Source organism: Equus caballus, chromosome 7, assembly GCF_041296265.1.
Source record: "Equus caballus isolate H_3958 breed thoroughbred chromosome 7, TB-T2T, whole genome shotgun sequence".
Classification (NCBI taxonomy): domain Eukaryota; kingdom Metazoa; phylum Chordata; class Mammalia; order Perissodactyla; family Equidae; genus Equus; species Equus caballus.
In genome coordinates, this window is record NC_091690.1 from 85,789,514 (window position 1) to 85,811,567 (window position 22,054).

At 36.8% G+C, this 22,054-nt stretch overlaps 1 protein-coding gene across 3 annotated transcripts in view; it reads left to right on the forward strand.

The window, feature by feature from the left end:
• Window positions 1–16,895, forward strand: part of PDE3B (phosphodiesterase 3B) — a 191,785-nt gene extending 174,890 nt beyond the window's left edge. Inside the window, exons 13-16 of one of the 3 annotated variants that reach the window (XR_011441143.1) lie at window positions 8,179–8,382; window positions 10,304–11,912; window positions 13,446–13,701; window positions 14,928–16,147. Coding sequence is in view for 2 of the 3 variants with exons in the window: in XM_023646081.2 (XP_023501849.2) it covers window positions 8,179–8,382; window positions 10,304–10,465; window positions 13,446–13,701; window positions 14,928–15,142 (837 nt within the window). In the remaining variant the exon portion in view is untranslated. Of the gene's footprint in view, window positions 1–7,689; window positions 8,148–8,178; window positions 8,383–10,303; window positions 11,913–13,445; window positions 13,702–14,927 lie in introns of those variants that run through there. The other 2 variants (XM_023646081.2, XM_023646082.2) reach the window with 2 other exon arrangements.
• The last annotated feature ends 5,159 nt before the right edge of the window (window positions 16,896–22,054 follow it).

Sequence of the window (22,054 nt, forward strand, 5' to 3'; positions counted from 1 at the left end):
TGATTCTGAAATTTTACAACCATGCTATGTAGATATCCCTTTGGAGACCATTCTTCAGTTGAATCATATGGCCATTCCATCTACATTGTAATTAACTGGATAATAACACATAGTATTGACATGATGTGTGTTAAAGAATTAGGGAAAAATCACCTTCTTCAACTATAAAATGAAGAAAATGTTCACGAAAGAGTAACTCGCTGTTTTATAAAATTCTGGAGTCCTTGCTGTCAGTATTTTTGCCTTTGATCAAATCGATAAGACTGATAAATGTACGACTCTTCCTTCTGGCAAGGTCCTTTGTATGGCTAAAAGCTATAATGATTGAGAACTATTACTATTTTTTGTTGTTGTTGTCCCCTTTTTTCCTCTAAGACATGCCTTAATACCTAGACTCCAAATCTGTTAGCTCTGAATATATTTGTGTATGTCAAATTCTCCTAGCACCACAGCACAGCTGATAAAGTGCAGGATTCCTTTAGGGTCACAATTTGGATAAGAGGTAGGAGTTTCCACAAAATGGATACAGTAATTGTAATAGCTTTAAACATTAGGACTTGGAACTACTTGGTTTTGAGTAGAATGGTTGTTGGTATTTGTTTTAGGCTGGTGATTCCTGAAATGTCATCTGTATATTTCTAACTTCATGCCTTACAAAGAGTAAGTGGTCAGTGATTGTTTGCTGAATCTTACTTCTTCACTTTATGACTCTATGTTTAAACCTCAGTTCTGATTCTTTCATCTTCTATAGCCATTCTCTGTGTTCCTTTTCTCACTTTTATCTCTTTCACATATTCTCACTATTTATGCATAGGAGTTAGATTCTCTAACCAGAACAAGAGTAGGATTGAGACAGAGAGGGAGGGAGGAGGGAGGGAAAGGAGGGAATAGTTAAAAATGCTGTGTGATTAATTTTGTCCAATAAGGCTTTCTTCATTAATAGCTCATGGTTTCTACAGGTAACTTTTTAATGAATTTCAATCTAGATATTAATATTTGTCTACTTTCTAAGAATTCCTTTGGGAGAAATTACCCAGTAAGGAATATATACTTCCTCATTTGCAGTACCATTCTGCAAGAATCAGATGCCCATTCTCTCTAGCCTAACAACTCATAATCTTTGAAAATCCCAGTACCATGATGGGTCATATATCTGGGCAGTAGTGGCACAGAGGGAAAAGCACTTGTCTTGGGATCAAGGGACTTGAGTTTGATTTCTGGTTACCCACTTATTAGCTGTGTGACCTTAGACAAGTCACCCTTATCTTTCTTAACCTTCAAATATGTACCTGATATGATTAAGGGCACAAAGAGATAACATGTGGAAAGTTTTCTACTGTTCCATTTGTTTGAGATGCTCCAGAATCAGAAATCATGTAGGCAGAAATTATTTACCTTTCTCTCCCACTCCCTGCGTTTATTCTGCCTTTCATTAGTTTTGAGTACAGGTGAGTCAGACTTGTTTATTACCTCTCCATCAAGGCTATTACAAGTGAGTGAATTCTAATGTTCCCTCTCTCAAATGCAGATAATTTAAAACAATGATACATGAGTATAATTTACACAAGTTATATACTCAAAACTGTTGTCCTGATCAAAATACAAACATGAGGTCTGCATATAATATCAATAATCCTTTGTTATTTCTAACTTCTCATTGTTAAAGATTGCCAGTAGATGAAACAATGGGACATGCTAGAATGGAAAGGAAATTGATTAGAGAGTCAGCTATGAAAAAGTATAGCGTTTTACCTACTTTCCTTGCTTACTTCCTGCTCCCCTTCAGTCTGTTCTCAACACGTAGCAGCCAGTGACCTGGTTTAAATGTGAGTTACATCACTCTCTGTTCTAAACCCTCCAATGGCATTCACCTCACTCCTTGGTAAAAGTCATTACAACAGCTCAGAAGGCCCACCTCGACTTAGCTTCCACTAATTCTCCTTTTTTAATCACTCAGGTCCAGCCTCACTGGCCTCCTTTCTATTTTGCTCTCTCTCCTAGGCACCCCCTTTCTGAGAGCCTCTTCACTTTGTCTGCCCTGCCCAGAGTGAGTGCTCTTTCCCTAGATATCTGTCTAGCTCACTTTGTCACCTCCTTCCATATAGAATTTCAAAGTCACTTCCTGTTACTCATTATGTTCCTTCCCTGCTTTATTTTTTCCTTAGCAATGATCTTTTAGCATACTATGTATTGTTTATCATATATCTCTTCTCAGTGGAATATAAGTTTCCATGAGGGCAGGGATCTTTGTCTCTTTTTTCCCCTAATACCTAGCGTAGTGCCTAGCACACAAAAGGCATTCAGTAAATATTTATTGAATGTTGAAGGATGCCTGATGTCCTTGCTCTGCAGAACTACAAGCTTGTCTGAAGTATACTCTGTTCTTCCCAAAGTGATGAAATTCATGAGACCTTCTTCAGCCAGTGTCTGTGAGATAAAGACTCTTGTGAAAGCCTAAGGCCTAATGTATTTATTAGGTAATCAAGTAGGTTCTCTCATCTTGAGAAGCTCAGTGCGTCTCATCAGGCCCTAATTAGTGAGAGATATTATAGCTCCGGTATCATAAAAAGCAACGATAGTGTATAGTACTACCAACTGGATCAAGCATTCTTCTTCATTCTTGTGGTAAGGCAAATGTGTTGGGAAGACACAGGATTATTCTGAATTCTTCCCATGAAAGAAAGTGAAACACTTAGGTTTATTCTGGAGGGATGTCAGTATTAAAATTTAAAGAGATTTCTGAGCTATTTCTAAATGAAAAGTTGTCTGAAAGATGGAGATTAGTGCTTGAGATATTAGAGTTTGTAGAGTATTTTGATGAGATTTGGGGTAAAAGGAAAGAAAATTTTAAGTTGACATTTGTAAATCTGAGACAGTCATAAATATGTTTTGTCCCCCAAAATATGGATCTAGATGGTGACTGAACACATGCATTTGTCTTCCTTTCCTCCTGATTAAAATGATAGTAAGGGATGCAGCTCATTACGACAGAGAGGAATAGGTGGGACGGTATTATCACCAGTAGATTAAAGAATTTCATACTATTTTTGGAAAATGAAAAACAGATGGACAAATATTGGGAGATGAGAGAAAAGTATACTAGAAGGAGGCCACAGCCTAAGTGGAGCCCTGGAGAGACTCCTGATGCCATTTGCCCCTGCCTGCTCCACACACACACACACACACACACAAGCTTGAGCACGTGTGCACATGACCTCATGCACATCCCCCATACAGGTACACCACACATACCTTTAAGCAAAGCTACTGTAACCCTGCATTTACCGCCAGGAAGAAAACTCATCTCTTAGATGTTGAAGGAAACTCCCAGGAGAGAATAAGAGTTACAGTGTGGGTATTAATACTCCAGAGTAAAGCCTTCTCATTCTGGAAATTTGACAGCTGGCACCCAGTCTGGTAATTTTAAAGCAAAATCTGCTAGATAACAAGCCCCATCCACATTGCCAGAGTTCCTACACATCCTTCCCAATTAAAGAAGAGACTCAGCAATAAAATATCCACAAGCACAAAGTCACATTGCAATCTAGGATTCATTTTTTTTATATCAACAGATAACCAAGGATCACCAAACATATGACATTAACCAGTAGCTTGGAAAGAAAAGGCTAAGATGAACAGAATAACTGACTACAAGGAAAAAAAGATAATCTAGGGACTAGAAAAGCACTTAATTAAAAACAAAGTATTCTCAGAGAGAATCTGAAAAACATTACATTACATCCATAAGAACAGGAAACATGTTTCATAAGGAAACATCAGAGAACAAGTTAGAGCTCTTAGAAACAAAAAGTATTACTGCGGAAATTTAAAAAATTCAACATAAGCCTTGGAAGTAAAATTCCAGATAACCTCTCCTAGAATATAGACCAAAAAATAAAGAGAAGGAAAGTACAGGTAAGGAAAAAATAGGGCAGAGGGGACAAGGTCAAGATCTGACCATTGGGAGTTCCAGAAAGTGGAGAGTCTTTGGAGGGAAGGGGTTCACCAAGTGCCAGAGAAGTTGAATGAGGAAAAAACACCAAAAACCCACATATACTATGTCATGGTAACATTTCAGAACAGAGATTTTTAAAAAAAAAAAAAAAAAAAAGAAAGAAAGAAGAAGAAGAATTCTTGAGAGGATGAAAACAACACACTTACAAAAGAACAAAAATCCTACTGGCATCATATTTTAGCAACAACGGATGCAAGATGGTACTGGAATATAGTCTTCAGAATTCTAAGGGAATGCATTGATTCATTCATTTAACAAACATTAGATGCATACTGTGTGACAGGCACTCTTCTAGGCATTATTATTGAACAAAACATGCAAAAAAAAATTCTGCCCTCATAGAACTTACATTCTAGTAAAGCAAGAAAAACAATAAACAAATAAATGTATGTGTAAGAGACAGAGAGATGATTATGATGTAAGTGATAGGAAAGAAGTAAAATGGGGGAGGAGATAGGGAGTGCTGGCGGAGAGGTGTTATTTTCAGGGTAAAGTTCTGTATCCAGCTCACCCACAGTTGAGCATTGAGCAAAATACAGAGCTTCTCAGATGTGCAGAGATTTAAAAAAATCATGTCCCATCTATTCTATCTGAGAAAGTTACATAAAAATGTGTTTTAGCAAAACTGGAGTGATAACCAAGACAAAGGGTCTTAGAAGATATGAGATTACCAGAAATTCTAGAACAAACTCAGAACTTGGGGTAAAGGAACTCCAAGATGACAGCTGTTCATCAAGCTGTTTCTTTAAAGAGAAGTGCCTTTTTTAAAACTAGCAGCTTTGGGGCCAGCCCGGTGGCGCAGTGGTTAAGTTTGCACGTTCCCTTTCTCGGCAGCCTGGGGTTCGCCGGTTCGGGTCCTGGGTGCGGACATGGCACCATTTGGCAAGCCGTGCTGTGGTAGGCGTCCCACATATAAAGTAGAGGAAGATGGGCACAGATGTTATCTCAGGGCCAGTCTTCCTCAGCAAAAAGAGGAGGAATGGTGGCAGATGTTAGCTCAGGGCTAATCTTCCTCAAAAAACAAAAACTAGCTGCTTTGTTTTTTGCAGCACCTGATTTGTTTACTATCTCTATTGGATTTTTTTTTGTTAGGAATATTATTTTTTTAAATGAAAACAATCTTTCTTAAGCCAAGATTACCCAAGAGGGTACTTTTTGAAGTACCCTCTTTAATCTTATGACTGATCTAGAGATGTTTTAATGTTTCCTCCTATTTCTTGTGTTTCAAAAGGAGACATTTGTTTAGATTTATTAGTCTCTTCCTTTGTTTGATCTAAGTCTTTCAGATGTCTGATGGGTTTTCTTTTTTTGCTTACATTTAGTGAAAGCTGTTTATTATTTGTTAACATTAATCCTATCAGAGTTTGTATTAAACCCCCTTTCAAATCATTCTGACTGAGAGAGAGTGAAAAGTATAGTTTATGATCAACTAATTTGCTTTGCCAAATAATTTGCGTGTGGAGAGAAGGGAGGGATCCACAGCTAGAGAAAGCAGGTAGCAAGATGCTTCAGCAAAAAGTCAAAGGATGTTAGTTATTGCAGCTCTACACTAGCTGGGGCACCGTCTTCCTTCTCTAGTTGTCACAGAGCCCACAGTAAAAGCCAGCTAAGCTTCATTATCTGTTTCACCTGGACTGTTTTTTTTCACTAAGTTTAAGGTTGGCTTGTTGCTCTACGTACTACCATCCAATGTTCTTCCTAAAGTAGCACTGACATTTGCCTCCTACTTACTGCTCCGTGGGTCTTTCTTGCCTCTCCTCAGCTATGAGGTAGTCAGTTTATTGGGGTCCATGAGGGGACTCCTTCCACTTATTCTCCGGGTAGGTTTTTCCATTCCCACTTTAACATGTCTTTGAAGTCTCCAGTGTGGTGATTATATCTAGCTTCAAATATTCAGATTTTTTGCCCCCATTTTATATTTCTTTGGCAATTTCAAAGGGTAATTTGGATGCTGAAGGAATTCTGAACTTACTCATTTCTTTTACTATCTCCCTAGCTGAGAATTTATTGTCAACTAGCTTTACTCAACTAGCTTTACAGGACACTCACTATACGCTGTGCTTTATTGAGCTGGGAGTTTGGTTACTTCTTCCTGAACAGACAAAGCTAATCTGATAGTTTATCAGTCTTTATTGGATTTGAGCACAAAGTAGTCAAATTGCTGTTAAATGTAAATTGACCCCTTAGGGAGTCTACAAAGCTTACTCCTTCTCTTGGGATTTACAATGTTTAGAAGTTGTATTAAGGTTAGCATAAAATGTGTTTTGTTTTTTTATTGAGCTATAATTGACATATAACATTGTGTAAAGTTTAAGTTGTACTACATATGGCTTTTTGATACACATATCATCACCACCATAGCAACAGCTGATACCTCCATCATGTCTCATAGTTATTTCTTTTTTACGGTGAGAACAGTTAAGATCTAGTCTCTCAGCAACTTTCAAGTATATAACACAGTACCGTTAGCTACAGTTACAATGCTGTACATTAGATTCCCAGAACTTATTCATCTTGTGACTGCAAGTTTGTACCCTTTGACCACTATCTCCCCAATTCTCCTACCTGCTAGCCCTTGGTAACCACCAATCTGTTTCTATGAGTTCAGCTGTTTTAGATTACACATACAAGTGATATCATATAGTATTTGTCTTTCTCTGACTTACCTCACTTAGCATAATGCTATTAAGGTCTGTCAAGGTCACCACAAATGGCAGGATTTTCTTCTTTCTCATGGCTGAATAATATTCCATTGTACATATATACAGTTGGCCCTCCATATCCATGGGTTCTGCATCTTCGGATTCAGCCAACTGTGGATTGAAAGGCCTACAATGGTTGTGTCTGTACAGAATGTGTACAAACTGTTTTCTTGTCGTTATTCCCTAAATGATATGGTGTAACAACTATTTACCTAGCATTTACATTGTATTACATATTATAAGTAACCTAGAGATAATTTAAAGTATAAGGGGGGATGTGTGTAGGTTACATGCAAGTACTGTGCTGTTTTATATTAGCGACTTGAGCATCTGCAGATTTTTTGGTATCTTTGGGGGTCGTGGAACCAATCCCCCATGGATACTGAGGGACGACTGCATACACCACATCTTCTTTATCCATTCATCCATTGATGGACACAGATTGTTTCCAGCCTTTATATGGCACATTTCAAAGTTTAAACCATATCATTGCTTACATAAAATCAAATGATGTAAAAAAACAATCAAATGGTATCTATACTTAGACTATAGCTAATTTTTATAAATAATATGTAAAACTATTTAATTAAGCTCTCAGAACATGTATCTTAACTGAGATTACATTCTGTTTTTCTCTGTCCTTCTTTCCCATTAGATTGGGAGCTCTAATGAAAACAGGGACAGGCTTTTTATTTTTATCCCCAGCCTTTAGCACTGGCTATGAAAGTTCTTTTAATAATTACTATGGCTATTTAATAATTTTAAAAACTGCTTAATTTTTAGAGGTGGAAGAGGGTTAAAAAATTCTATAATCCAGTGGTTTTTAAAATCTGTCTTCCAAAGTCCTAGAGTACTGGGGAGGTACCTCAGGGCCTGCCACGGAGTGAAGTGGAGAAAAAGCGAAGAATTCCACACCACTTGAACCAGGGGATTCATGCTTTTATCTGTTTCACACTTCTGTCTCACTCCCAGACACTGTGTCACCGTGGGAGTGTAGGACGTGTCCTCCTCAGACACGTGGGGCTCCGACTCACTCCGGACTGGACTCCTGCTTCCTCTTCTTCGTTCATTCCATGCTGGCTAAAGAACAGAGATGCATCCCTAAACCTGCTGTGTGTCCCTAATGACTTTATTAACAGAAGCTGCATCTGAGAAGGTTTACTGATTTAACGAAGTCGCCCTCAAGTGTCAGCTTTACCTCTCTTGGTGGGCGGCATGGTGTCTGCAAAGATGAACTTTGGAGACAAATTACCCTTTCACTTACTAGCTGTGTCTGCTGTACCTTATCCTCTTTGCACTTCAGGCTACTCTTTTATAAAATTATCAACCCTTCTTCACAGGTGTTAAAATGCCTGGCGTATAGGAGGTACTCATTGTTTGTATTCTCCCAACATGATCCTGTTTATTATTAAAGTTTAATATCTTTGAGATGCCTGCCTCATTTTTCTTATTCCTTTCTAGGCAGTTTTGTATAACGATAGATCGGTTCTGGAAAATCATCATGCTGCATCAGCTTGGAATCTGTATCTTTCTCGCCCAGAATACAACTTCCTTCTTAATCTTGATCATGTGGAGTTCAAGCGCTTTCGTTTTTTAGTCATTGAAGCAATCCTTGCCACAGATCTTAAAAAGCATTTTGATTTCCTTGCAGAATTCAATGCCAAGGTTTGTTATGCAAATTAATGCCTGGTTTCAAAAATGGAAATCATTATTGTCAGTGTTACTGATAAAAAACATTTTTTAATGTTAAGTTAGAATACTACTCATGAAGTCATAATAAATATCTGATGTAAGACAACATATTTGCCAATATTTTAAAAAATAAAACATTTTTATTATTATAACATGTCCTAAAATATTACCGCTTGCTACATTTCCTTTCTAACACAGACTCACATTTTTGTGACTTTCCTTTTACACAGTGACACTCCAGTTAATTATGTCAAAAGCTTTTAGGGGCAGATTTGAGAAAATTGTGCACAGTGCCAAGTAAGACATTTTATGATGGTAAAGTTGTGTTTCTAAGAAGCCAGTTATGCCTACTTCGCTGTACCTCTTACACTTTCTTTATTAGTGTCTCCCTGGCTGGTGTGAGAGAGACGTACTCCCTAGTCTTCAGCTTGAGAATAACGCATCTTTGACCAGCTGTTTATTGGCATTGCCCACTATGTGCAGTTGCGCTAGTGAAAAATAAGGAAAGAACAGGTTGAAGACCCTCCGTCACTGAACCCACGTTCACTATGAGGATCACTGCCCTCTGTGAGAGTGGTCCTAAAGTTGCGAACCGCTGCCTGAGGTTCCTGAGAGAAGGATGCCCCCTCTTGCTGGCAGGAAGCTCTTGTTTTCTTGATGAGGTTTGTGACCTACAGGAAGGTGTGCCTTCAGGGTAGAGGAACTGGTGACAAAGGAGTGCTAGATTTAAGCCCCTGGAAGGAGACCCTTTATATGTTGCTGTCATGGTATTAATAAAATGCTTACAAAAAATCAGCAAGAAATCAGTATGCCTCAAATTATTTTGTAGTTGTATAGCTCTATTAACTTTTAATTTAATTTAAAAAATTCTTTTAAGTGCTTAAGTGGGAGTAATAGAAGTTTTTACAGGTGAAAGATTATCTAGCCCAATCCTTTTGTGTCTGTGTTCCTCAGAGACTTGTGTTCTGTAGTCTCTCAGGAAAATACCAAGTGAGTGAGGCTCTGGACCGCCCACACAGTTTCAATCAAAAGAGCTCTCCTTTTGAGTGTTTTCTATAGTGGTAGTGTACATAAATTTTCCTTGCACAAGAGTTTGGTACCAAAAACCTACCATCGCACTAAAGTTCCAAAGTCACTGATCTGGCCCATTCACTTCATTTTGTACAAGAGGAAATTTGAGTTTTGAAAGGCATAGTGATTTGCCTAATTAATGATGATAATTACCATTTATTTATATAACAGTGTTAGCATTTATTTAGCATTTACTATGAGCTAGGCATTTTTCATTTGTTAATCCTTATGGTAATATGGCTAAATTGGTATTACTTTTCCTATTTTATAGGTGAAGAAAGTTTTAGATTCAAGAAGATTAAGTAATTTTTCCAGTGTTACACAGTGAATTGTAAATCATTATGAGTCAGGATTTAAAACTAGGGGGATCAGCTTCTAAGACTTATGTTCTTTCAACGATATCATGTTGCCTTTCACAGCTAAACCCAACTTCTCCTTAGATCCTTAAGTGATTTTTTTTGAGGAAGAAATAGTTACAATTCTTATATGATTTATCGATGTTTTGCATATCCATATAATATGTAATATATATACACAAACAAATTACAATTCTCTGTGGTAATCACAAATTATGTTTTTATAACGCTCTGCTTCCATTGAAACAAAATTATAATGACAATTCAAAGGAAAATATAACCCATAGAGATTCATGTTATGGCACAAACTGATTAAAAGAAGGATTTCTTGAAATTCCTTCCTGTTACTTAGACAGGAAACAGTTTTAAGATAATTTGGTATAAAAAAAATAACAGAATACAATAGAAAACAAAACCAAAACTCTTGTGCCGTCAGAACCTAAAATAATTCTTTTTTTCCAAAATAGGCCAATGATGTAAATAGTAATGGTATAGAATGGAGTAATGAAAATGATCGCCTCCTGGTATGCCAGGTGTGCATCAAATTGGCAGACATAAATGGCCCAGCAAAAGTTCGGGACTTGCATTTGAAATGGACAGAAGGCATTGTCAATGAATTTTATGAGCAGGTAAGTTGAAACATGAGGTCGGTGGGATTTTTAAGAGCTACCATCTGAAGACACTACTCATTGGGATTTGGATAGGTGCACTGAATGTTTGAAACCCGAGTTGCTTTGACCAAAAATGGTTAGAAATTGTTACATTTGCTCTGGTCTTAGTATTTTCTCAGCTCTTTTTGCCTTTGCTGTTAAAATTTAAAACAACAAAAAATAACTTATTGCCTCTCTGGTGTGGGTTGAATGTACTCTTGAGTCTAGAGGGAAGGATAGACTACGTTATGATTCCAAGGTCCCTCTCAACCCTGAGAGCCTATCACCTAGGATAATTTATTTCTAAATGAAATTATTTTTAATTGATTCAGGGTATACTTAGATTATATTTTAAAAATATCAACCCATTTTCAAGTCAGTTTTAGAAAGACTGCCTTAGAAATTATCAACTGGGTAAAAGTCCTGGCAGGGGATGAGAAATTAGAGGGCTAGAAATGGGGACAGAGTACAAACTTAGTGGTTTTTAAGGGTTCAACAATATAAACATGCTCTTTTCTTTTTTCATATGTTTTAAAATCTTGTCCTTAAAATAATCCTACTACTTTGAGGAATCTGTACCATTTTTTGTCCAGTTTTGATGCTCCATACAATGTAGAAGTATACTGATTTCCCCAAAAGCCTAACATTTCCTATCTCCAAAATGTCAAATACATCAACTTGACTTTGGAATTGCATTCCTTCGGAATCCTTGTTGCCCCTAAAATCAGGGACAATCAAGATGTCTACCAAGTGACGGCTTTGTGAAGTGCTTTCTTACCAGGAGCTGCTGTTCCCGCAGGAGTGATGAAGTTGAGCCCGTAAACCATACACACTTACCTGTTAGACCTTGTCACCCCCGATTGTATTGAATGACCAGTAAATGTGTGGTGTCTTTCACCTCAGCTGAACATCCCAGCACATAATATATACTCTGCTGTTTGCAATTTACACAATATCATACTGTATAATCATGGAAATAGATAAGTATTCCAAGATTATTAGCATTTTACTGTTCTGATATGTGAACTAAATTATATGTAATTTTGGGTAATAAATTATTATAAATATTTACCTAACTTGTAGATTGCAGTATACAGTTTGCATATTCCCATCCTCATTCTCAAAGATAATTGAAGCCTGCCTCAGAGCTCTCCAGTAGATTTCATGTTCACAAAGGAATTTTATGCTAAGGAAAATGCCATCTTTATATTATCTGTACAAACAGAGGTAATAACAAAGTACTAGTATATGCCAATTTTAGAAAACTTACTAATTCAGTGAAATAACATTAGAAAAGTTCCTTTAGACTCAATTTATGATATAACTATTTTTAAAGTATATAGAATTAATTCTTATTAAGCTAACTTAGAAGCCAAGCCTGAGGTTGAATCCTGGCTCCTCTTCCTTACCAGCAATGTGATCTTGGGTAAGTTACTTAACCTCTCTGTGCCTCAGTTTCCTCGTTGATAAAATAGGAATATTGATGGTACCCATAAAGTCACTGTGAGGATTAAATCAATTAATACATTAATATATAAAGTTCTTAGAACAGTTCCTGACTCATAAGTGTTCAAGAAATGTTAGCGATTATAATTCCAGATCTATCACTAAAAACAATATATCATTTCAGACAGTTTCACTTAATCTTCCTAGGTTTCATTATTCATACGTCAAAGAAAAATGTCATGTGACACCCAACCATGCAGAGTTGTCGTGAAGGTTAACCGTACTACTCTATATGAAAGTCCTAGTCATCCCTAATCGGAACTATTAAATTTCCTTCAGATATGGATGCAAAATTCTAACCCTGCCCAACTTTTTCTCTTTTTATCATCCTCATTAAACTATTTTTATACCTCTATAGCCATTTAATTGCCATGGGCTTAGAAAAGCCAAACCCCTAAAAGAAATTTTAAAAAGCCAAACTTATGAAATCATAGAGTCCTGTGGATAAACTCAACTGTTTTTTTTTTTTTAAACATTAATAGTTTTCTTCCTCATAGAAGATTGTCATAGAAGATTTTTTAATCATGGGACAGTTAATCACAGGGACAGTTTCTGGTTGTTTCCTCAGGGCTGTGTTGGCTCTCCAAGAGAGACACCGCTTGCCCGCAGAATTTGTGCATTGTGGAGAGTATGCATGCCCCGCGAGGGAGACACTAGACACTAAAATGTTAATAGTAGCATTTGGGGAATGCTCAGCACCGTGTTAAAAACTTCCATAATATTGCTTTTCATCCTTGTAGCAACCCTGTAAGGTAGATTATTATTCAGATTTTACACACAAATTGAGCACAGAGCTTGCCCACCACCACACAGGTAACAGGTGTCAAAAGCAGGTTTTGAAGCCACATCTGTCTCATCTCAAATTCTGCTCTCCAGAACCCCCTAGGCCACAGTGGGAGGGTGTCATGGGGCAGGCAGGTGGGGCTCTGGGCCCAGAATCCTCACCTCAACTGCAGAAGCTCTACTTCTATGATTTACATAGTGGGTTTTCTGATTTAGATTCATTAAAGGGTTCTGCTGTTACAAAAAGGGGGAGGGGCTTGAAAAACATTTGCAAAATTCAACTCTGTACATTTGAAGTACAGCTATAACAAAATGTTTCCATTATACCATCTCCCCCAGGAAAAAAGAATCTATATTTGACATTATAGAATTTTGTAGGTTATTAGTAAACTTTCTGATACTTATTTTAGAAGATGTATATTTTACTTGTTAACTGAATATCAACCATACTGGTTGACTGGTGGAGAGTGAGAATAAAGTCTTGTTTAGGATTTCTCAAATATTAGAGAAATTCTTACAGTTGAAATGATGGAGTAATTAGATTCATTGACACTTCTTTGTACAAATTATTTTGATGCAGACTATGCTTATTTAAAATAATTTTAACAGGAAAGCGCAGTGGTTGTTCATTCAATAGTTAAAAATGTACTTTCCTTTTTAAAATGATCAGGGAGATGAAGAAGCAAATCTTGGTCTGCCCATCAGTCCCTTCATGGATCGCTCTTCTCCTCAACTAGCAAAACTCCAAGAATCTTTTATCACCCACATAGTGGGTCCCTTGTGTAACTCCTATGATGCTGCTGGTTTGCTACCGGGTCAGTGGATAGAAGCAGAAGAGGATGATGATGCCGAAAGTTGTTATGAAGAAGAAGATGGTGAAGAATTAGATACAGACGAAGAAGAAATAGAAGACAATCTAAATCCTAGTAAGAATATAGGGATGCTATAATTTCTTTAACGTTATTAACTGCAAATGTCCATTTAATTTGGATTTGGATCTTTGTTCCTAAGATACAGATTCAGTAGTCATATCTTAACTACTGTCTCGTTTTGAGTAACTGCTGTGTGCTGGGTGCCTTGCTAATGCTGTCACACAACAAGCATTCTTGGTTAAAGCGCATCTCCTGAGGCGTTGCCTCCAGCCAGTGCTCCTCAGCAGAGTCCACCTGTTCATCCCAGGTAGGGCTGTCACCACCTCTGAGCATATGTGAGGCGGTGGGTCCTAGTGCCTAGTCCTCCTTCGCCTCACCCCTCCTCACACCACCCTCCCCCAATCCCACAAGGCAGTTGAGAGCACAAGTTCCAAAGTAACCCGCTCATATGCCCTTCACACAGACTTGGGAAATGGATCAAACCAGTTGGGAGAAGAGGAAAATATACATTCCCTGACTCTAAGAGGAGAACCAAGTTTTGTGGCATTGAATTGAATTACCAAACTGTAGGGACATATTTTTCTATATAAAGCAATGAATATAAATGGAAAATGAAAAAGAAACATTTGCCACCTTTGTAACTGTAAATGAAATCAGTTATTTGCTCTTTAAAGTTATATCTAATTATTTTTTTGTTTTTCAAGCATGCTACAAATCAGAACACGTTAGCTACAAAGAACCCCCCGCCCACACACACACACACACACACACACACACACACACACGTATATTCAGGATTAGCCCAGTGAAGAATAATCTTACGCCATCACATCTGATCATCAACTTGGGAAAGTTGGCTGGCTTCTAAAAATTATTTATACTCAAAATTTTGATAATTGTGTTTAATACATAAAAATTCTTAAAATGTTGGTTTTTAACTTTGCACTATTATTTATCATTTGAAATTTCACTACGATCCTCCTCTCCCCTCCTCTCCTCCCCCGCTCAGTCTTCCCTAATCCCCTGCTCCACTTTATTTTTATCCATAATACTTAACACCATCTAACATACTTATGTTTTGCTTCTTTATTTGCTTACCTAGGTCTTTCCCCCTAGAATGTGAGCTCCATAGTACAGGAGTTATTTTTATCTTATTGTTTACAACTGTAATTCCAGTGCTTAGATAAGTGCCTGGAATATGATAGGCACTCAGATATTTGTTGAGTGAATGATTGAATCATATTGCTATGATTAGAATATATTTGTTTTAAACTTCACAGAACCACAAAGAAGGAAAGGCAGACGGCGAATATTTTGTCAGCTAATGCATCACCTCGCGGAAAACCACAAGATATGGAAGGAAATCATAGAGGAAGAAGAGAAATGTAAATCTGATGGGAATAAACTGCAGGTGGAGAATTCTTCCCTACCTCAAGCAGATGAGATTCAGGTCATTGAAGAAGCAGATGAAGAGGAAGAGAGACAGTTTGAATAAAAGAAAAGGCATATTGAAGAAGCCAAGGGCTGTGCCCAGTGTCAGAAATCATTGCCTAGTGTCCACTGTGCTGACTTTCAACGGACCTTCCTACGTGGACAGGCCTCCGTACTGTGAGAGGATCCTTGCTGTGCCGGCGGTTTCCTGTGCACTTTCACCACGTGAACTAGGAAAGCCTTAGAGCTTGGCTTCAGTTGACTCATGTTGCAAAGTCCTTAATGGCCTTCACTGGTGTATAAATACTTTGTCATAACACTGCTTTGCAGGGTAGTAAGCTCTTCGTTTTCATGAGAGGTAGCTATAACTAAAAGCTCAAGTGATTTACTTTGGTTTCCAAAGTGGCCAGAACTTTTTGCCTTCATGAAAACAGGATTCATATTATATTTCCAAATGTGTCTTTTATGTCTTTGAATATTTTGAAAAAAAAGTCTGTGCCTATCTAAAAAGGAACCCAGTGTTGCCTTTCTGAGGGAACTGTTCAATGCAATACACTGTTCAGTGCTGTTCTCCCAGCTAGGGTTATCCATGAAGGACTGAGTGGCCTTTGTTATATTTAACAAAATCCAGGTGCATCAATTTCTGATGCTTTTTACTGTTGTGTATTATCTACTATGAGTGTTTTATTTCTGCTCAGAGTATTCAGGTTTGCCATGGACATCAGAAGTATGAATTCCAGTCTTACTGACTTTACATTCTATGTAGAATTTTAAAGCTGTTTAGGTTTAACAATGAAGGAATTTTATTCTTTAGTCAAAACTATTCTTATTTTTCTCTTGCTCAGGATTAGTATTTTTAAACAGTTAGTATAAACACAGCACAGATTTGTCAGAAGAAAAAAAACTGTCCTAATATTAATGTTGATCTTTTATGAAATGAGCATTATTTTCTCTCTTCTTAGATAAATTTGAAACTAATTAAAGCCAAGGAAAAGGAGATGTCTGTCTTTTGCCTTAACACAAAAATCAAATGAAACTAATCCTATCAAAGATAAAAAAACAAAAGAAATAGTGTGAGCTCTAAGGGACACATACATTGAATAAATAATTGGAATATGTGCTTATCTTGAGACCCATATCTTAGGTGTCACGTGTTTAGTTACTGTAAAACTGATGTTCACCTTTCTGTTAATTTCCTTCTGCCTCGAGACTACATGACATGACTACTCAATACTTCTGCAAGTCTAATTTCTGAGATAAAGTAAATGGTGGGAATACCCATTCACCTTTTAGATAACAAATCTAAATATTTTAGTGAATCATTTCACACAAAAGCACATTAGGATAATTGCAAAGAAAATGAACCATATTTACAATGTTTATAAACTTGTTAGGCTGCAGATATGTATACTAGTTGTGAAAAATATTTGAAGACACAAAGTGCAGCCAAAATGAGAGCAAGATGATAGATTAATATTTTCCATTATTCTTGGAGACCGTATTATATTTTGGATTTATGCAGGTTTTGCAGACAGTGAAACCATTAATTTTCCAAGGTAATTCCTTTAAAGTATGATATCAGCAGGTACTTTCTTACCTACCTAGAATATTTGGCTTATCTGAAAGATATAAATTAAAGATCTATGGAAGTGTTGGAAGTTTTCATCCTGTATAGTATCATAATATTTAATGAATCACTAAGCTTTATTTATTAGACGTGTTGAGTGCTGAGTTCCTTCCTGCCACTTTTGCTACCATTGCCACATCATTTGTAAACTGGTCCCACTTTACTGAGTAATAAAATTTTAACTAATTTATTGAGTTTTTACTTATATATATCCTGTGCTTCTATTTCTCTAAAGTGCATTCTGCATCCTGCATAAGTATTTTTCTGCTATTGCTTCCTCTCCTGCAAAATACATATATGTGTATAAATTCTCCCATGTGTGCATAATGAGACCCTACAAATTTCCTTACTTTCTATTGTTTTATTAAAATTTTGTATTGGGGTTGTTCAGTATATATTTTTATTTTCTCAAAAAGAGCATGTTTGTATTCTATTAAAAATACTATTACTGTGAACTCATTTTAAAATAATTTAACCCTTAACTGATTTAAGCCTTGCTAATAACTGACATTAAAATAGCCCAAAGAAACACTAAAATGTACCCTTACTGAAACCTAAATTCATAAGTTGTAAATGAATGTGAGAGAATATTAAATATATATAGTGCTATTAGATGGAATCTTACTTGAGAAATTGCTATAAGCCATACTGCAGATCCAATTTCGATTGCTACTGAATCAGCTTAATTATTATAATTTATTTTTTTTCCTTTAGGACCACAGGGGACGATCCCTGTGAGTGCAAAGGTTAGAAAAGCAGAAATAATCTGTGAAAGCCTCAATATGCTCAGGAAAAACAGACCTATGCTTTTTTTTTTTTTAAACTTTTGACTCCCTTCACCCGTTTTTTCCAAAAAATAGAAAAGGAGGACATTGTTCCAAACTCATTTTATGAGGCGAGCATCGCCTTAATACCAAAAGCAGACAAGGATGCCACAAGAAAACTCTATATTGGCCAATATCCCTGATGAATACAGCTGCAAAAATCCTCAACAAAATATTAGCCAATCTAATCTAACCATACATTAAAATGATCGAGTGGGATTTATTCCAGGGATGCATGGCTGGTTCAACCTCCACAAATCCATCAAGGTGATATACCACATTATTAACAAAATGAAGGATAAAAATCATGATCATCTCAATAGGTGCAGAAAAAGCATTTGACAAAATTCAACATCTATTTATGATAAAAATACTTTCAACAAAGTGGGTATAGAGGGAATGTACCTCAACATAATAATTTTCATCATGAATTTTGTTTTAAGTCACTGGTCTTAGAATTAATCTTTTAGTGCTATGAAATAGCTATGTGCTTAATGACACATGTTTATCCATAAAAGTCTACTTTTTAAAGTTATTTCATGATTTTAAGGCTGTTTCCTGCTATTCTCATCACTTTGCTGATGCTGTTGGCTTTTTCTGTTTATTTTTATAAGAATCCTTGATTTTGAAGCATATACTTTAGTAAGAAGAAAAATGACCCTACCGGGAAGATCTGAGATGCAAGAAGGAAAAGTAAGCAAATTAATAAACAACTAGGTAAATCTAAACAATCATTATTTATAGGAACTAAAAATAATTATTTTATGGGGCTTAAAAAAAAATCCCGGATAATAAGAGCATGTAAATCAGAAGTAATTAAAGTTGTTTAAGGGTCTTGTCTAGTTTAGGAAACAGACTAAGATATTAACTTTAGACTTTGTTAAATTATATATGTATGCTAAAATTTCAATGGGAACTACTAAATTTATGAAATAAAGTGCGTATCTTCTAAACCAGTAGGGGGAAAAAAGAAAAGAAAAACAAGAAAAATGGAATAAATGAGGAGCCAGCCCGGTGGCATAGTGGTTAAGTGCATGTGCTCCACTTCAACAGCCTGGGCTTCGCAGGTTTTTCCATTTGTGACAACATGGATGGACCTTGAGGGCCGGAGGCTAAGTGAAATGTCAGCTAGAGTAAGACAAATACTGTATGATTTCACTGATAGACGGAATCTAAAACAAACAAAAGCTAACCCCAAACTCATAGATACAGGGGAAACCTTGGTTGTTGGCAGAGGCGGGCAGGGAGCATGGCAAGGGCAAAACGGGTGAAGAGGGTCAAAAGGTATAACCTTCTACCTAGGAAATAAATAAGTCCTGGGGATGCAGTGTATAGCACGGTGACTAGTTAAAAATATTGTATATTTGAAAGTTGCTAAGAGTAAATCTTGAAAGTTCTCATCACAAGAAAAATACTTGGTAACCACATATGGTGATGGATGTTAACTAGACTTATTGTGGTGATCATTTTGCAATATATAAAAATCAAATCTTTATGTTGTACATCTGAAACTAATACGTTATATGTCAAGTATATCTCAATTTAAAAAGAAAGACCTAGTGAGAGGTAGTGGGGAGACCAGCATGGTAGACACTTGCTGCTTATGGCTGCCAGACTAATTTCTAGACCCCACCCACTGGCAGACACAGGGCACTCAACGTACTATCAACACTGTGTAGATTGATTCCAGAAACGAGTGGGACTGAGCTTGCCAGTGCAGGTGCCTCTTGCCTACAGCAGAGCCTGGCAGGAGAAAGGCAGACAGTAATACCTACAGTGCCTTAACCCTCTGGAGGGAACACTGAGACAATCCGAGGATTGAATGGGAGGTGCACAATGGAAAGGTTTGGTTGACTACCTTCCCTTTCTGGGAAAAGTTCTCAGTCTCTGTGTGATTTAGACTGCCATGTTGGAACCACTTGACCCCACCACATTCCTCCTCAAGAATTTGAACTAGTAAACTAAGAAACCAAGATTAAGAACTGTGAACCACACCATCAGATGGCAGGGATATTAGATTTATAAGGTCATAGCAATGGACTGAATTTTTGGGTGCTCCCGCAAATTCATATGTTGAAACCTAATCCCCAACATGATGGTGCTTGGAAGTGGGGCCTTTGGGAAATAGGAGGATGGAGCCCTCATGAATGGGATCAGTCCCCTTAAAAATGAACCCCAAAGAACTCCCTCACCCCCTTCCGCCATGTGAGAGTACAATGAGAAGTCAGCAGTATGCAACCTGGAAGAGGGTTCTCACCAGAACCCAATTATGCCGGCACCTGATGTCAGACTTCCAGCTTCTGGAACTGTGAGAAGTCAGCTTCTGTTTATAAACAAACAAACATACAAAAAAAACAGAATGTAGGAAAAAACCCACAAAACAAAATGACAGAATAAAGAAGAGAAAGTAATGAAATAGAAAACAACACAATAAAAAAGCAAGACAAACCCAAAAGACAAACTGAAAGACAAAACTCGTGCAGTTAAGAAAAAAAAAAGCTCAAATATTGATATTAGAAATGAAAAACGTCTGGATTAGGAAGATAGAATATTTCAACAACCTTATGCCAATAAACATGAAAACTGAGACAAAAGGAAAAACTAGAAAAAGGTAACTTACCAAAATTCACCCCAAAAGAGTTAGAAATCCCAAATAAGCCTATAATCAATAAAAAAAATTACATCAGTAGTTAAAATCTATCCACAAAAAACTCATGAGGTCACGATGACTTTACGAGCAAATTCTACAAACAGTTAAGGAACTGAGCATTCCAATTTTTTATGAAGTATTCCAGATTATATCCAAAAAAGGAATGCTGACAACATTCTACAGGCTACTATTACTCTGCTATCAAACCTAACTAAGAAGATAAGAAAGAAAAAATTATAGGCCAATCTTATTCGTGACTCAGATGCAAAGTTCCTAAATAATATATTTGCAAGTTGGGTTTATCCCAGGAATGCAAGGGGAGATTACCATCAGAAAGTGATTAATGATATTAATTACATTAACCAGTTAAAGGAGAGAAAAGAATAGTCATCTAAACAGATGCAAAAAAGTGATAAAAGTCACCCATTCATCATTTAAGAGAGAAAGAAAAGAGGAAGGAAAGAAGGAAGGGAAGGAAAAAATGACAAATCTAGAACAGAGGGAACTTAAGTTTTGGGGGTATGAACAAAAGAAACTACAGTAAATGTCATATTTAATGAGGAGATTAAGTTATTCATTCCTTTGAACAGCCAAGAATGTTCACTATCGTCACTTTTCATCAACACTGTACTGGAGGTTCTAACTAGAGTAGTAAGGAAAAGAAATAAAACTGTCGTCATTTAAAGATGATATGACTAATAGAAAATTCCAAAGAATTTTGAGAAAAAGGATTAAAATTTTTAGAATTAACAGAAAGTTTAGCACCATTGTCATATACTATCAGGATACAAATTTCTACTGCATTTTTATAGAACAGCATCAAATTCTTCTGTTACCAATTTTAGTTTGGAAATGGTCCCCAAGTTCAGGATCCCAGACTCACACTAATTCTCTCAAAGAGGCTTCACACACAGTCAAAATTTCCAGCTGGTGGTTCCCTGCTTTTTTTAAGGAAAGCTTTTAAAGAGGATATTCACAGTTAATTTCATCAGGAAGACAGTTAAGTGGGGGCCTGGTTGCTAACGCTTTGTCTCAGTCTATTTTCCCTTAATACCTGTTTCAGTATTATCCACCTGAGTGAGGACATAGAAGATCCAAAAAAATATGAAAAATCCACCATTAAGATGAAATTCAAGAAGACTTAATATGATTCCTTGCATTTAAGTTCAAATATCTGCTCTCAGTAAAGGAAGGATAAACCGGAAAGGGCTGGTTTAAAGAGACCTCTAATGATAAAACCCTGGGAGCTGTTGTCAATTACTACAAGTATGTTTCTCTGGTTAAAAAAAAAAAAAGGCAGTGTCTTAAATTGCATTCCTCAAAATACCCTGTCCGCATCCCCCCCATTCTGAGATAGTCAGATGTTATATTTTAAAAGGAACACTGGTAAATAAAAAGAGGTCCAGAGAAGAGTGCTAAGAATCAAACCATATAAAGAAGGTGGATATTTAGCCTGTAGAAGCAAAGATTCACAGGGGAGCCAAAGTGAAGCCTTTTTCAAATGTTCCAAGTGGGGGCCACGTATTTAAATACCCACAAGACCAGAGAGAAATTGTAAATTAATGATGTGGACTTGGTGTAGCACATTTGTATATGTCATGTAAAAAGCCACAACTCAGCTCCAATTGTTTTTCACCATTCAAAAATGCCAGCCTGGTACTGATACAACTTCACATTTCTTAAAGAAAAGCTGAAAATGCAGATTTTTACAAGAAATGTCAATTTTCAAATGTTAAGTTTTATTTTTAAAATTAAAACTAAGGGTTCTGTGGGCCAGCCCAGTTGCCTAGTGGTTAAATTTAGCACACTCCACTTCGGCAGCCTGGGTTTGGTTCCTGGGTGCAGACCTACAGAACTCGTCTGTCAGTGGCCATG